This window comes from Cydia strobilella, chromosome 1 (assembly GCF_947568885.1).
Source record: "Cydia strobilella chromosome 1, ilCydStro3.1, whole genome shotgun sequence".
Lineage (NCBI taxonomy): Eukaryota > Metazoa > Arthropoda > Insecta > Lepidoptera > Tortricidae > Cydia > Cydia strobilella.
Genome location: NC_086041.1, coordinates 12,145,812 through 12,162,430, shown reverse-complemented (window position 1 = coordinate 12,162,430; position 16,619 = coordinate 12,145,812). Strand labels below are relative to the sequence as shown.

Sequence of the window (16,619 nt, the reverse complement as noted above, 5' to 3'; positions counted from 1 at the left end):
ATAACATTACCTAACCTTCTCAATGTAGTGCAATGTTCCGAATGCCAGTATAAAAACCGTTTGATCAAATGTTTTGTTGAAGGCAGCAGTTCAGGCAGTTCAGCTGGGTATTGTATTTCCGGTAAGTTTTAGGTATTCTTAATGTTTATGAAGTTTTAAAAATATTCCAGAATGGGTGTCACTGAAGATCCGAGGGCTAAAATATCGGAATTATTAGTAAAAGCCACCCCGATACAATCGAAGTTCTAAAACAACATGCCGAAATAACATGAAATTTGTCTTTTTTTAACTTCTTAGAAAATATATACCTATAAATAATGCGAACACTGACCAGACAGAGCGATAGCCACTTTCTCGACGCCACCGAGCGGTTCCAGGGCGTCCCTCGCCTTGCTGCCGAACAGCTTCTCGAGGTAGTTGGGCCCGTGTGACGCCAGCAGTGACTGCAGGAACGACGCCGTCTCCTCGACGGGTGGACGTTTAGCTGGAAACGATCATTTATTGTGTTTAGTTTCTTTCAATACCTAGATATGCTGCATTTAAAAAAATTAATGTCTACTACATAACAAGGTACAGTCTAGTTCAATGTATAATTAAATGTATAATTAATGAACTCGACTGTACTATAAAACACTTTATATAAACATAAAAAGAGAGAGAGAGAGTTTCTAAACAAAAATTCAAATAACCAAAGAAATAAACACATAACTATTTTCCACAGGTAATAACGCTTCTATTCTGTATCCTGGTCAATTCTGATATACGAAGAAGAATTTTATTTACATTCGTAAAACAATAATTTAAAATAAAATCAACCAAACAATTCAAACATACTATTTTACTTTAGTAAACATTTTACAGTTGTTTAAGTTAAAATTTAAATAACATTTCCATCACCACCAAACCAACTCGCTTGGCGACTCCAATGTCTACGAATAATGTATGATGGCGGCAGGGATGTTGCGGATGCCGATTTTCGACATCCGCGGATGCGGATGCGGATGTCGAGATTAGGCACATAAAAGACGTCAAATATTACACTAGTAATTTTTATTAAAAGAAAACGAAACTTTTAGTATTTGAACAAGAATATAAGTGCCCCATCATCGCATTTATACTGAAGTCCAAATAAAACAAACTTTTCACTTCTTGTCGCTGTCCGTGATAGGTTAAAGTGCTCGATCGACGAATAACAAAAACGAAACGAGATTCCTATTGGCTAATGACGAAATTACCTAGCACTTACGCCGCCGCTAAGACGTTCCTGTACCTTCCTGTTCCACATCCCTGGATAGTGGAATGCACTGCCACGAGCTACGGGACTTTCGGCGGCGTAGCAAACATTTTTCATCAACACTGAGGCCTAATTCAGATAGAGTCTGTGCGGAAAGAGAAGAGTCGTGGAATAATAAATAAATAATACTAAATATTATACGACATTCTTACACAGATTGACTAAGTCCCACAGTAAGCTCAAGAGGGCTTGTGTTGCGGGTACTCAGACAACGATATAAATACATAAATACATAGAAAACACCCAAGACTCGGGAACAAGTATCTGTGCTCATCACACAAATAAATGTCCTTACCGGGATTCGAACTAAGGACCATCGGCTTCACAGGCAGGGTCACCACCCACTAGGCCAGACCAGTCGTCGAAGCATGGAAATACAATGGCTGCGAGAAATGGCTAAAACGACATCTACTATATTTATCAAATACCTTGTATAAATATTTCATCAATTATATTTCATTACTTACATTCCTGTACCTAAGTAAAAATATTTACATCGGCAATATTTAAATGGAACGTGTTTTATACACATTTCGTGAATATTTGATTAAGGCTCATCAATATTCAGGGTTGCCTGTCAAGTTACAAGCAACCCAAGCATTAGCGTTCGGAATTGAGATATTTTGGTCCCAAAGGACACTGCTTGAGGATGTAATATATAATTTTTAAGAAAAAAAAAACCGACTTCAATGGGGGATGCCGCTGAAAGTTCATTTATTGTTGATGGTGCACTCTTAGATTCCAGACAATGAAATGAAAAAGACAGCATCTTTTGCCTAATAATGTAGAAAAGGAGGTAAAACCACCCACTTTTCTAGTAGCATTTCGTTTCTGTAAGGGTCGCAGTTCTAACCTAGCCTACTTTTCTGATAGCAGTTCTGTTCTGTGAGAATCGTAGTTCAAAACCCAACTACCCACCTAACCCACTTTTCTAGTAGCATTTCCGGGTCCGGGTCTGGGTCCGGATCAGAGTCCGGGTCCGTATCCGGCTGTCCGGGTTCAAGTTTGGGTCAGAGTTCGGTCCGGGTCCGGGTCCGAGTTGGGGTCCATGTTCAGACCCGGATCCGGGTCCGAGTCCGGGTCCAAGTTTAGGTCTGGGTCCATAAGGAAGAGAACAAATCGCCAAACGTGAACTATGTGTCATTGAAGAGTTCCATTCTGATCATCATCAGCAGTTCCACTTCATCAAATGTCACTTTTTAAAATGCAAGTGCTGGATTTGTTTATAAAAATACAAAAATCACTATATGTATGCCTTTCACATTTGAGGAGTTCCCTCGATTCCTCATGGATCCCATCATCAGAACTCGAGCTTGACAAAAATGTTTCTTGAAAACCTAACTTGCTTAACAAACATAACGAAGAGGACAAATCGCCAAACGTGAACTATGCGTCATTGAAGAGTTCCGTTCTGATCATCATCAGCAGTTCCACTTCATCAAATGTCACTTTTTAAAATGGAAGTGCTGGATTTGTTTATAAAAATACAAAAATCACTATATGTATGCCTTTCACATTTGAGGAGTTCCCTCGATTCCTCATGGATCCCATCATCAGAACTCGAGCTTGACAAAAATGTTTCTTGAAATTCTAACTTGCTTAACAAACATAACGAAGAGGACAAATCGCCAAACGTGAACTATGCGTCATTGAAGAGTTCCGTTCTGATCATCATCAGCAGTTCCACTTCATCAAATGTCACTTTTTTAAATGTAAGCGCTTGATTTTTTGACGAAAATACTAAAATCACTATATGTATGCCTTTAACATTTGAGGAGTTCCCTCGATTCCTCATGGATCCCATCATCAGAACTGCTTTTTGAAAAAACGGGACCAATCTGTATGTATATACTTACAATCAAAAAAAGAATTTTCAAAATCGGTCTAGAAATGACGGAGTTATGGAGTAACAAACATTAAAAAAAAAAAAACAACAACAACATACAACATACAACCGAATTGAGAGCCTCCTCCTTTGAAATCCTCCTTAAAAAGGACTTATACGAGCATTTTTTCTTCATTCCCTGTCCTAAAAAGGCATCCTAGAATCCTCTCACGCCAGCTGCCCTCAATTGATCTAATTAAGTGCTTAGGAGAGTAACGTTATTCACTCCGAGAAAACGATGAAGTTTCTTGTTAAGAGCATTCGTGATGGATAGGAATCGATAAATTCGATAGCCTGCTAACGATTGTTCATGCGATAAGATTAACAAACCTTTCTTGGTAAAGTTGGTAAGTACAGAGTGTTGGTAGAGAAAACTTCCGTGAGACACAAATATATTAAATATATTAAAACGGGTCACTTTACGTATTTTATAGTCGTAACAGACTACCGCACCGCACCGCGATCTTGGTGCAGTGCGGCGCACGTATCGATAGTGTGTAAGGTGGTCGCTGTACGTTCGTTAAGGACGCAGCTATAAGTTAGAGGGACAAAGAGATATTTTGACCGCGCCAAGGTTGCGGTGCGGTGCGGTGGTCTGTTACGGCTTTTAAGTCGAAAATCGCGCGACATGTTTAACTTCGTAACTCGGAGAAGCTCGCGTTATCTACTTGCGAGTGACCCGTTTTAATATATTTAATACATTTATTAACTCGTTACTCTTGTTGCGTTTGTGAACGTTGCGTCAATAACATTATACCAAGGCCATGGGCGTAGGTACTCTGGGTGGTCGCGGACTAAAAAAACAACAGACAAGTGCGAGTCGGACTAGCTCACCGAGGGTTCCGTACTTTTTAGTATTTGTTGTTGTAGCGGCAACAGAACACTGTCTAGCTATCACAGTTCATGAGATACAGCCTGGTGACAGACAGACGGATATACAGACAGACGGACATACGGACAGACGGATAGAGGAGTCTTAGTAATAGGGTCCTTTTTTACCCTTTGGGCACGGAACCCTAATAATCAAATATACGTTAATTTATTACAATATAGATTCTCTACTATTATATTTATAATACTTAAAAATAATTTTTAAGAAAAAAAAAACCGACTTCAATGGGGGATGCCGCTGAAAGTTTACTTATTGTTGATGGTGCACTCTTAGATTCCAGACAATGAAATGAAAAAGACAGCATATTTTGCCTAATTATCCTAATCCATCCTTTGCCTAATTGCTTAATTATTATAATATTGCCCAATAATGCAGAAAAGGAGGTAAAACCACCCACTTTTCTAGTAGCATTTCGTTTTTGTAAGGGTCGCAGTTCTAACCTAACCTACTTTTCTGATAGCATTTCGTTTCTGTAAGGGTCACAGTTCTAACCTAATCTAACCCACTTTTCTAGTAGCATTTCCGGGTCCGGATCCGAGTCCGGGTCCGTGTCCGGCTGTCCGGGTCCAAGTTTGGGTCAAAGTTCGGTCCGGGTCCGGATCCGAGTTGGGGTCCATGTCCAGACCCGGGTCCGGGTCCGAGTCCGGGTCCAAGTTTGGGTCTGGGTCCATAAGGAAGAAAACAAATCGCCAAACGTGAACGATGTGTCATTAAAGAGTTCCATTCTGATCATCATCAGCAGTTCCACTTCATCAAATGTCACTTTTTAAAATGGAAATGCTGGATTTTTTGATAAAAATACAAAAATCACTATATGTTTGCCTTTCACATTTGAGGAGTTCCCTCGATTCCTCATGGATCCCATCATCAGAACTCGAGCTTGACAAAAATGTTTCTTGAAAACCTAACTTGCTTAACAAACATAACGAAGAGGATAAATCGCCAAACGTGAACTATGCGTCATTAAAGAGTTCCGTTCTGATCATCATCAGCAGTTCCACTTCAACAAATGTCACTATTTTAAATGTAAGTGCTTGATGTATTGATGAAAATACTAAAATCACTATATGTATGCCTTTAACATTTGAGGAGTTCCCTCGATTCCTCATGGATCCCATCATCAGAACTACTTTTTGACAAAAACGGGACCAATCTGTATGTATATACTTACAATAAAAAAAAGAATTTTCAAAATCGGTCCAGAAATGACGGAGTTATGGAGTAACAAACATTAAAAAAAACAACCGAATTGATAACCTCCTTTTGAAATCTTGAAGTCGGTTAAAAAGAGGCACCAGATGAGACAATGTAATTTAATTAAGATCACACAATACATTATAAGTAGATTCGAAAGTATTTAGGTAACGTCTATTTTTGTGTATTACATACTTTTATTAAGTGTAATATATATACAGGACGTAGGTAATGTAATCATTTGTATAATTTGTACTTTTTATGCTAGAATCGGTGTGGTCGAACTTTTAAGTGTCACGCACCAACACTTAACGTCAATTAACTCTTCACTTAAATAAACGAACATCACAAGAATAAATACAAGACACATTTCCCGGAGAAATGATGTCAGAACGCACTCGGAACGTTACTGTAAAGTAAACAATAATGTAAGACAGCCTGAACAAGGGAACGCGATACGCCGTAACTGTAAGGAAATCACATTGGGACGTCCGGAGAGCTGCCACGCGAGATCTTCAGGGAAAACGGCTTTCCAAGGCATTTTACAGCGTAGGGCTGGTCCACGAGATATTTTAACATGAATTTTGTACTGCCGACTTTACGACGTCACAGTATAGTACCCCAACCATTTCCGCGCTTGTCATCTCATATATTCGTGTTCAGGACAGCATACCTACTGAATGCATTGATACTAAATATACCCATATCCGAGATGGCATGAGCGAAAATCGATTTCTAGAGGACTTCTAGACAAAATACCGACTCACTATTGAATTTCTATTTTCAATGTACTGTAAAGGGATGCGATGCGACCTAGCAGATGCACTTCAGCACTTCAGTGTATTTTTGTTCTTTTTAACCGACTTCAAGATTTGAAAGCCTCCTCCTTTCAAATCTTGATTCGGTTGTTTTTTTTTAATGTTTGTTACTTCATAAATCCGTCATTTCTGGACCGATTTTGAAAATTCTTTTTTTGATTGTAAGTATATACATACAGATTGGTCCCGTTTTTGTCAAAAAGCAGTTCTGATGATGGGATCCATGAGGAATCGAGGGAACTCCTCAAATGTTAAAGGCATACATATAGTGATTTTAGTATTTTCATCAACAAATCAAGCACTTACATTTAAAAAAGTAACATTTGATGAAGTGGAACTGCTGATGATGATCAGAACAGAACTCTTCAATGACGCATAGTTCACGTTTGGCGATTTGTCCTCTTCGTTATGTTTGTTAAGCAAGTTAGGTTTTTAAAGAAACATTTTTGTCAAGCTCGAGTTCTGATGATGGGATCCATGAGGAATCGAGGGAACTCCTCAAATGTGAAAGGCATACATATAGTGATTTTTGTATTTTCATAAACAAATCCAGCACTTCCATTTAAAAGTGTTATTTTATGAAGTGGAACTGCTGATGATGATCAGAATGGAACTCTTTAATGACGCATAGTTTACGTTTGGCGATTTGTCCTCTTCTTTATGCTTGTTAAGCAACTTAAGGTTTTAAGACATATTTTTGTCAAGCTCGAGTTCTGATGATGGGATCCATGAGGAACCGAGGGAACTCCTCAAATGTGAAAGGCATACATATAGTGATTTTTGTATTTTCATCAACAAATCCAGCATTTACATTTAATAAAGTGACATTTGATGAAGTGGAAACTGCTGATAATGATCACAATGGAACTCTTCAATGACACATAGTTCACGTTTCGCGATACGTTCTCTTCCTTATGGACCCAGACCTAAACTTGGACCCGGATTCGGACCCGGACCCGGGTCTGAACATGGACCCCAACTCGGACCTGGACCCGGACCGAACTCTGACCCAAACTTGGACCCGGACAGCCGGACACGGACCCGGACTCTGATCCGGACCCAGACCCGGACCCGGAAATGCTACTAGAAAAGTGGGTTAGGTGGGTGGTTCGGTTTTGAACTGCGATTCTCACAGAATAGAACTGCTATCAGAAAAGTAGGTAAGGTTAGAGCTGTGACCCTTACAGAAACGAAATGCTATAAGAAAAGTAGGATAGGTTAGGTTAGAACTGCGACCCTTACAAATACGAAATGCTACTAGTGGGTAGAAGCTAAAAGTGGGTAGTTTTACCTCCTTTTCTACATAATTAGGCAAAAGATGCTGTCTTTTTCATCTCATTGTCTGGAATCTAAGAGTGCACCATCAACAATAAGTGAACTTTCAGCGGCCCCCATTAAAGTCGGTTTTATTTTCTTAAAACTTATTTTCTCACAAGTTAGCTAAGTAGGTAGATACAATCATCGGCTACTTTTAAGCGGGATTTGCATTACGTAATTAGTGTCTTGCATGTTAAAATTAGTTTCACGAAAGTATATATGCGAAAGTAATTTCGTGAAATAATTAGTGTGGTGAAATTCACAGTAGGTATAACTTTTGACATTTATAAATTCTGCGGAACAAAAGTCTCTAATCTTATATTTTTAAGATTATATGGGCTAAGGGATATGGGGATGCAACCCCTGCATACATTATTAAATTTTAATTAAATATTTTACATGCTAATGAGTCTTTATACATTTATGTCTATCAGCGCTTTTTTAACAATAGCCTTAATATTACTAGGTTTCTTATTTATTTACATGAACGTGACGTCATTCGCTCTGATTGGTGTTCACCGAATCATGGCGGACTTGCGTATTTTGTAATTTTATTTTATTTCATTTTATTTTAACAAAACATTTACCAATCTCGCCAAATATAAAAATAATAATAATAATAAAATGCGTTTTTCGTATTCTACGACTAAAGTTTCATTAAATAAATATAATATTTTAGTGACTCAATTACTGTCATCCTGCCTATTTCGTAATTTAATTCCGGCTTTAATGACTGTCCCTTCTGGAATGCCGATCCGCACACCTGTTCCATTTGACAGCGAGATCAGATTCTAAGGTTTAAATGACTGTTTCCAGTCAACGATCAAAAATGCTGTAAAGATTGCAAACCTTTACAGTACCTAGTTTGAAGACGACGAGCCAGATAAGATAGAGTGAAATTTGTTACAGCCAATAGAATAAAAACCCGCCTTGTCTTTTCCAGCATGCCGGAAAGGATTAAGGTAGATATAGTTTGGCCAGGGACTGTCTTATAGACAGAGATAATCATACTGTACCTATTTGTCTTACACTAGTACCAGTACCGTAAATAAACACATGGGTTTATTTTTTTTGTTTTTATTCACTGACAAATTGGCTTTACCTATCCGTGCCAACCCTATTTGAAATATGTAGGATTGTATAGAGCGGTTTAAGTCGCAAGACGTTCTGAATAGATTACCGTCGGATTAAGACGAAAGTGGAGGACTCGTGCGAAATCGCCTTACCATACAAACGTAGTCCTCATTTTCCTCTCTGGATATTAACATTATTGAAAATATTTTGACACAATTTGTTGTATATCAAACACAGCTATTTAATTTTTTCGAATTTTTAATTATTATAAGTAAGAGCATTTAAAAAATTGTATGATCTGTTTTTCGCTCCTAATTTTTACAATAATAAAAAAAACGTAGGGCTATGGTTATATATGAAATTATGTAAAAATATTTTCCATAATGTCAACATCCAGAGAGAAAAATGGGGACACCGTTTGTATGGAGAAGCGGCCGTCCCATGTCCTCTTAAGAAGGGTGTATTAGTAGATATTGTATTCAATTGTATAATTAGTACATTATGATACAAGGTACGTTATACATGCTACGTTATACAAGCAACTAAACGGCCAAGCCGTACTGTTTCTCCAAGATGTTGGCTTTATACAGTTAGGGCTTATAAAGTTAGGACTTACCTACAGAGTAAAAGTCTTGGTACCTACTACGGGACCTGATAGCTTTTTAGTGTAAAAGCTTTATGCGTCTAGTCTTGGCAACACTTTACATAAAATGTTTTTGGTGGGATTAGTATTACTGGCAACGTCAATTTTATGTGTTCTTCATTTTCAATATATTTCCAATGCTTGAAAATGACATTTTCGTCAATATATAAACTAAAAACATGCAAAACTATTCCAAGTTTATGACAAATACGGAAAATGGCTGGCGCGTTATTTTTTTTTACGCACGATTCCAATGCGCGCGCATAGCAAACCCGCGAACGAAATCTACAAACAGCCAATTAAAAAAGTGTAAAAAAGCCAATATTTTCGTATTTCTAACCGATGGATGGAGATCAAATCGATAAAATGTTATATTTATACATTAATATGTCATTAATGTAATTTACGAGATCATTTAGGGCCAGTTGCACCAACCAAAATTAACATACTGATTAACGTCAAGCAGCAGAGAACTATGAAACTTTCCATACAATAAAATTTAGCGAACGGTAAAACGGTGACAGACGGTTTGGTGCAACCGTCCCTTAATCTATAAATTATGTTTAGTGAGATAAAACCTCTTTGAACTAACATTTGAAACCTAATAGTAGCAACGAAGCTTGCTGAGTTGCTTAACTAAGGTACGAGATTGAAAAGCTTGATTATATCACTATTGTATACAAATTATACAATACTATTTCTACGAGACAAAAAATATTACTTTCAAGTTGTAGAATCATATTGGTGAACAAACCAAAAGTATACAGCTAAGATACGCGAGCTGCCGCGGCCCGCGATACCTTCATATCACCCGGCGCCCCCGGCGGGTTGGTCAACGACACCTCCTCGTAACTCTTGAGGCCCTGGTACCTGTTCCTTGCTAAATTCAATTTTAAAACAGTTTTTTTCTCGATTTTGGCCACCGTAGACTATGGAGACTAACAAGCAACGCTAAGCGGTTTTCGTAGGGTATGGATGTGGCTATATGAAGGGTGTCACATGCGCGTTTCTGACTTATAAAGCAATTGTTTCTACTACAACATGAAATATAATTTTTAAGAAAAAAAAACCGACTTCAATGGGGGATACCGCTGAAAGTTCACTTACTGTTGATGGTGCACTCTTAGATTCCAGACAATGAAATGAAAAAGACAGCATCTTTTGCCTAATTATGTAGAAAAGGAGGTAAAACCACCCACTTTTCTAGTAGCATTTCGTTTTTGTAAGGGTCGCAGTTCTAACCTAATCTAACCTACTTTTATGATAGCATTTCGTTTCTGTAAGGGTCACAGCTCTAACCTAACCTAACCTACTTTTCTGATAGCAGTTCTGTTCTGTGAGAATCGCAGTTCAAAACACACCCACCCACCTAACCCACTTTTCTAGTAGCATTTCCGGATCCGGGTCTGGGTCCGGATCCGAGTCCGGGTCCGTGTCCGGCTGTCCGGGTCCAAGTTTGGGTCAGAGTTCGGTCCGGGTCCGGGTCCGAGTTGAGGTCCATGTTCAGACCCGGGTCCGGGTCCGAGTCCAAGAATAAGTTTGGGTCTGGGTCCATAAGAAAGAGAACAAATCGCCAAACGTGAACTATGTGTCATTGAAGAGTTCCATTCTGATCATCATCAGCAGTTCCACTTCATCAAATGTCACTTTTTTAAATGTAAATGCTGGATTTGTTGATGAAAATACAAAAATCACTATATGTATGCCTTTCACATTTGAGGAGTTCCCTCGGTTCCACGTGGGTCTCATCATCAGAACTCGAGCTTGACAAAAATGTTTCTTGAAAGCCTAACTTGCTTAACAAACATAACGAAGAGGACAAATCGCCAAACGTGAACTATGCGTCATTGAAGAGTTCCGTTCTGATCATCATCAGCAGTTCCACTTCATCAAATGTCACTTTTTTAAATGTAAGTGCTTGATTTGTTGATGAAAATACTAAAATCACTACATGTATGCCTTGAACATTTGAGGAGTTCCCTCGATTCCTCATGGATCCCATCATCAGAACTGCTTTTGACAAAAACGGGACCAATCTGTATGTATATACTTACAATCAAAAAAAGAATTTTCAAAATCGGTCCAGAAATGACGGAGTTATGGAGTAACAAACATTAAAAAAAAAAACAAAAAAAAAACATACAACCGTATTGAGAACCTCCTCCTTTGAAATCTTGAAGTCGGTTAAAAATGGTTTTGTTGGCCAACCAATCACAAAGCAGATGCGATGCAGCAGCGTGTAGTCTAATTTGCATTGAATCGAGTTTTATCGAAATATATGAAGTTCTATTTTCAAATTTATATATCGATAATTTTTTTATGCTTGAGTCGGAAGAAGACTATCCAACGTTGAAAAGAGTAAGGTTGTAGTGTTGTATATGAAGTTGTGATACACAGATTATAGTCGACTAGTAGAAAAATACATTATACAGTTGTTTTAATGTAGAAAAATCCTCAATAGGGAATAAAATAATCCATTTGCCTATTTTAATAAGTACAAATTAGATAAGTAAGATAGTTAAGATTTATGAAGCATTCTCGAATTGAAAAAGTAGCATGGTTCTTCCCCTCGTAAACCGGAATAACACCGTTAATGCCACTGGCACCAGTTAACTGGCCTCGTAAATTTAATTCAAGCCTGCTTGATGCAGTTAGCGCTTGCGAACGAGAACAAATTTCCTTTTATTACCGACAGATTTACCTATTTTGTCTTTTTTAGGGTTCCGTACCCAAAGGATAAAAACGGGGCCCTATTTCTAAGACTCCGCTGTCTGTCTGTCTGTCTGTCCGTCTGTCACCAGGCTGTATCTCATGAACAGTGATAGCTAGACAGTTGAAATTTTCATAGATGATATATGTATCTCGGTTGCCGCTATAACAACAAATACTAAAAACATTAAAATATAAATATTTAAGTGGGGCTCCCATACAACAAACGTTTTTGCAGTTTTTTGCGTAATGGTACGGAACCCTTCGTGCGCAAGTCCGACTCGCACTTGGCCGGTTTTTTATAAAGCTAAACTTTGTGTCTATTGATTTGAAATTGTAGACTATTTATTTAAAAAATCTAACATGCTGCTTAAGTGTATAATGTATAGAAACAGGCAAATAGAGTGTCCTGGAATAAAAATTGTATGCTGGATTGCTTTTTGCTCCAGGCGTATATTAAAACCGGTCAAGTGCGAGTCGGACTCGCCCACCGAGGGTTCCGTACTTTTTAGTATTTGTTGTTATAGCGGCAATAGAAATACTATCACGGTTCATAAGATACAGCCTAGCGACAGACGGACGGACAGACAGACGGACAGTGGACTAGTGCAACTGCTATTTTTGAATGTTGGGCCCTGTTACCTGCCAGGCCTTATATGCCTCACCTACCTTAGTTGACATGTTAATGAAGATGGATGATATAACAGACCTGCAGTGCACAGCTTGGAGTCTTCATCGTAGCCGTCAATACAGTCGGGAGCCCCGTCGCAGAGGTACTGGATCGAGATGCAATTGCCGTCCACTGGGCACTTGAACGGCTCGTACGGGTGACAATACTCTGGAAAATATAATGGCAAAATGATACATATATAATATACAGTAAGTAAAATAATAATAATGGGGTATACAATCTCACTGGTCACACGAGACCGTTGTACTTCGCGGGGGGAGTCAAGGAGACTTGCCTAGGCAAGACATTTTTCCCTAATAGAAAAATGAAACATTTTCCCTTAATACGTTCGCACTTTTGCACCTGATAACTGTATTAGTATAGTATTGTATGCCATAGTACCTATTTTGGAGCAAATTTAGAATGTACTGGCGGTTCATATAATTCCTGGGTAGGGGAAACTCAATAGGAGCTAATTTCAATTAGATTTTAGTGTCACCAAGCAAATTATGTGCTTATTTAGAAGAATAATGTTACAATAAATATTTCACCAAACTAAACTGAAATAAGTTTATTCAAACACGAGATAAAATCATAATAAAACATATAGACTCAATCTCCAAAAGTTTCAGTAGATAATAAAAGTTCTACCGAAGCTCTTCGAAGTAATAATAAACACGAATTGGATTTTGTTGAGAAACAAAAGCTAATAAAAGTTATCTTTCTTTCGGATTTCACTGAAATGCTGAATTTTAGTATGTAAGTACCTATGTTACCTATGTAGTTCGTAATTTATTTACGCAGACTAGCTACCGATTGGTGGAGTCACATATCTAAAAGTGAAAAGACTTTTGGAACGATCATTTCAGAAAATAGGTATTCACTTTATCAAAAAAGGCTAGTTTTCTACAGGGCCCTAACAACGGGTCGTATATAAAACAACAATATAAATCAAGGCTTGGTTGATTCAAGGCACAATCAATCGTTGTAAGTGATATCTACAACCTGCATGCTTTAATTTTAGTTCAAGTTAAATTTAATAATAATAATAATAATATTTATGTAGGTACATCTAGTGAAGTACTTCGTACAAGATTGTCTTTGTCTTGTCCTTTGTAATTAGACAGGAGTAACGTGAGGTGTGTAGTAAGGAGACCCAATTTGCCGCTATACGCCGCCGTGTTCGAGGATGAACTTACGTAAATGGACATGTCAGAGTAACTTTTCGGGTTAGGAAAGTCGTCAAATAATGACAGTAGAAATACTAAAACTAAATAACTAAATCTCTTAAGATTTGACATCAACTAACGAGGAGCAATTCGTACCTCAAAATTGTAGGTTAATTTCCGACCATATGTACGAGTATTTACAAGCCGTAATACTTGTAGAGGTACCTACCTACAATATGACATATGCTTTTATAAGTAATAACTGTGTGAGTGAAAATGTGAATGGTTGCTTACAATCATGCCAGCTAGATGATTACCTACTTATTTTTCTATGAAAATTAGAGTGTTAATTATGTTATGCACAAATTTCCCAGAAGGGATAGTAATTAGCATTACCGCCTTCAATGGAGCATTTCCACGAAAAAAAGAAATACGGGTACCCATACAGATAAGCAGCTCAATACTAATTAAGTAAAAAGGAAATTACGTTTCGCAACGTTTCTTATTTTGCTAATTATTTCGAGAAGGTTGACGACGCTGCTTGAATGACAAATAAGATATCGATACCTTTGGGTTCAATTAGCGTAAAGGACAAAATGCTAGTTTTAGACGCGAAAAACAGCGATTTTTTTAAATGTTGATATATTTTTGTTGTTTATCGATCTATATTTTTGATGTGTATTAGAAAAGCACTCAAAATGTTAGTCTCTTTAACCTGAATTAGCAATCATAATATATCTATAAATTAAATAAAGTCCTTTACAATTGGTCAAAAACACTATGAATGTCCTTTACGCCCATGAAATTTTAAAGTATATTGTTTATTAGTAGGGGCTCATAAGTGACGTTTTCTGTTTAATTTTTTCCACACTGTACATTCCTGTGGTCTACGATCTTAGAATAATAAAGGCTTAAAAACTAGTTGCATAAAGTTGACCTGTTATAATTTTTAAGAAAAAAAAACCGATTTCAATGGGGGATGCCGCTGAAAGTTTACTTATTGTTGATGGTGCACTCTTAGATTCCAGACAATGAAATGAAAAAGACAGCATATTTTGCCTAATTATCCTAATCCATCTTTTGCCTAATTTTGCCTAATTGCCTAATTATTATAATATTGCCTAATAATGTAGAAAAGGAGGTAAAACCACCCACTTTTCTAGTAGCATTTCGTTTTTGTAAGGGTCGCAGTTCTAACCTAACCTAACCTACTTTTCTGATAGCATTTCGTTTCTGTAAGGGTCACAGTTCTAACCTAACCTAACCCACTTTTCTAGTAGCATTTCCGGGTCCGGGTCTGGGTCCGGATCCGAGTCCGGGTCCGTGTCCGGCTGTCCGGGTCCAAGTTTGGGTCAGAGTTCGGTCAGGGTCCGGATCCGAGTTGGGGTCCATGTCCAGACCCGGGTCCGGGTCCGAGTCCATGGCCAAGTTTGGGTCTGGGTCCATAAGGAAGAGAACAAATTGCCAAACGTGAACTATGTGTCATTGAAGAGTTCCATTCTGATCATCATTAGCAGTTCCACTTCATCAAATGTCACTTTTTTAAATGAAAATGCTGGATTTGTTGATGAAAATACAAAAATCACATTATGTATGCCTTTCACGTTTGAGGAGTTCCCTCGGTTCCTGATGGGACTCAGCATCAGAACTCGAGCTTGACAAAAATATGTCTTAAAAACTTAAGTTGCTTAACAAACATAAAGAAGAGAGTTCCCTCGATTCCTCATGCATCCCATCATCAGAACTGCTTTTTGGCAGAAACGGGACCAATCTGTATGTATATACTTACAATCAAAAAAAGAATTTTGAAAATCGGTCCGGTAATGACGGAGTTATGGAGTAACAAACATAAAAAAAAAAATACAACCGAATTGATAACCTCTTCCTTTTGAAATCTTGAAGTCGGTTAAAAATATTTTTAATCGCGTTTGGCGTTTGATCAAACTTTCAAGCGCCGTTTACAGAGGAGGCTTCAAACCTAGCTTAAAATTCCCTTGTGCTGTCATCCGTTCATTTACATGCATGCTGTTAGACACTTTTAGAAAAAAAAATAGTACATGTATGTAAGTAAATGTTTCTAAGAAGGTACTGGTAGCGCGGTAGCGCCGATTGTTCGTCTCCCATACCTAAGTGCTTCATATTCCATTGTTATAACCATAATTTTAAAATTCTTTACAGCTGAAGGGAAATGAAAACGCAGTTAGTGTTATTTCTGTTGTAAATTTTCTTTACGCTCGGGTAATGTCCAACATAAACCATTCAAATGATTACAGACGTTACAAAAACATTACCGCGAATCTCCTGTCCGCTAGATGGCAAGGGTCTGAGTAATGACTTGTTACATTTGTTTTATGGGGATAAGGCGAAATGTGCCGTTCGTCATCTTAATGAAATAGAACGTAATTGTTTCAGAGGCTGTACTTTGTGTTGAAAGCTGTTAGTTCAGAAATATCCTAAGCTTAAAACCTCTAGAGAGTACTAGACTGTTTTGCGAGCGAACTTTACACTTTAATTGTCTTCTTCTTCTACTTAGTTTGTGTTTGTTGAACAACTAGTCGTAAAACATTTTTTAGGAGTCTGGTATTTTCTGCCACCCAATTGTATGGTGGAAGTAACGATGAATAGTTTTGTTGAGTGGGAGTTTGGTCGTAAATTAATAGCCATTATTCTAAGAGTTAGGATAGGAGTCATTGTTGGAACTTTCTCATGTCGCAGATCTCGCTATACTCCGTACTACTCTATGGGCAGTATATAGCACGTACCGGAGCGCTTAGTGTGGTGTCCGTAGAGCCGGTTGAGGTCAAGCGCCAGCACGGTGTGAGGCAGGGCGCAGCACACCGCGCCCAGCACCGCCACGCACGCTGCCATGCGGCAGGTCGACATTGCTGCAACAATCAAACATCGTTTTGTTTCATTTGAAAACATTACTTTTCAAACATGGTGTCGATACTGAA

General features: G+C 38.0%; 1 protein-coding gene and 2 long non-coding RNA genes across 3 annotated transcripts in view; 1 reads left to right on the top strand and 2 right to left on the bottom strand.

The window, feature by feature from the left end:
• The window catches only part of LOC134746546 (IDLSRF-like peptide), a 74,687-nt gene that overhangs the window by 2,657 nt on the left and 55,411 nt on the right, over positions 1-16,619 (bottom strand). The window contains exons 2-4 of the mRNA XM_063680962.1: positions 16,428-16,550; positions 12,536-12,664; positions 332-484 (exon numbers count right to left, since the gene is read on the bottom strand). Of these exons, the coding sequence (XP_063537032.1) occupies positions 332-484; positions 12,536-12,664; positions 16,428-16,548 (403 nt within the window). The 5' untranslated portion in view covers positions 16,549-16,550. The remainder of the gene's footprint in view (positions 1-331; positions 485-12,535; positions 12,665-16,427; positions 16,551-16,619) is intronic.
• The window catches only part of LOC134746667 (uncharacterized), a 184,424-nt gene that overhangs the window by 132,748 nt on the left and 35,057 nt on the right, over positions 1-16,619 (bottom strand). The gene's annotated exons all lie outside the window — the stretch shown is intronic.
• The window catches only part of LOC134746684 (uncharacterized), a 77,358-nt gene that overhangs the window by 39,204 nt on the left and 21,535 nt on the right, over positions 1-16,619 (top strand). The window lies entirely within an intron of this gene.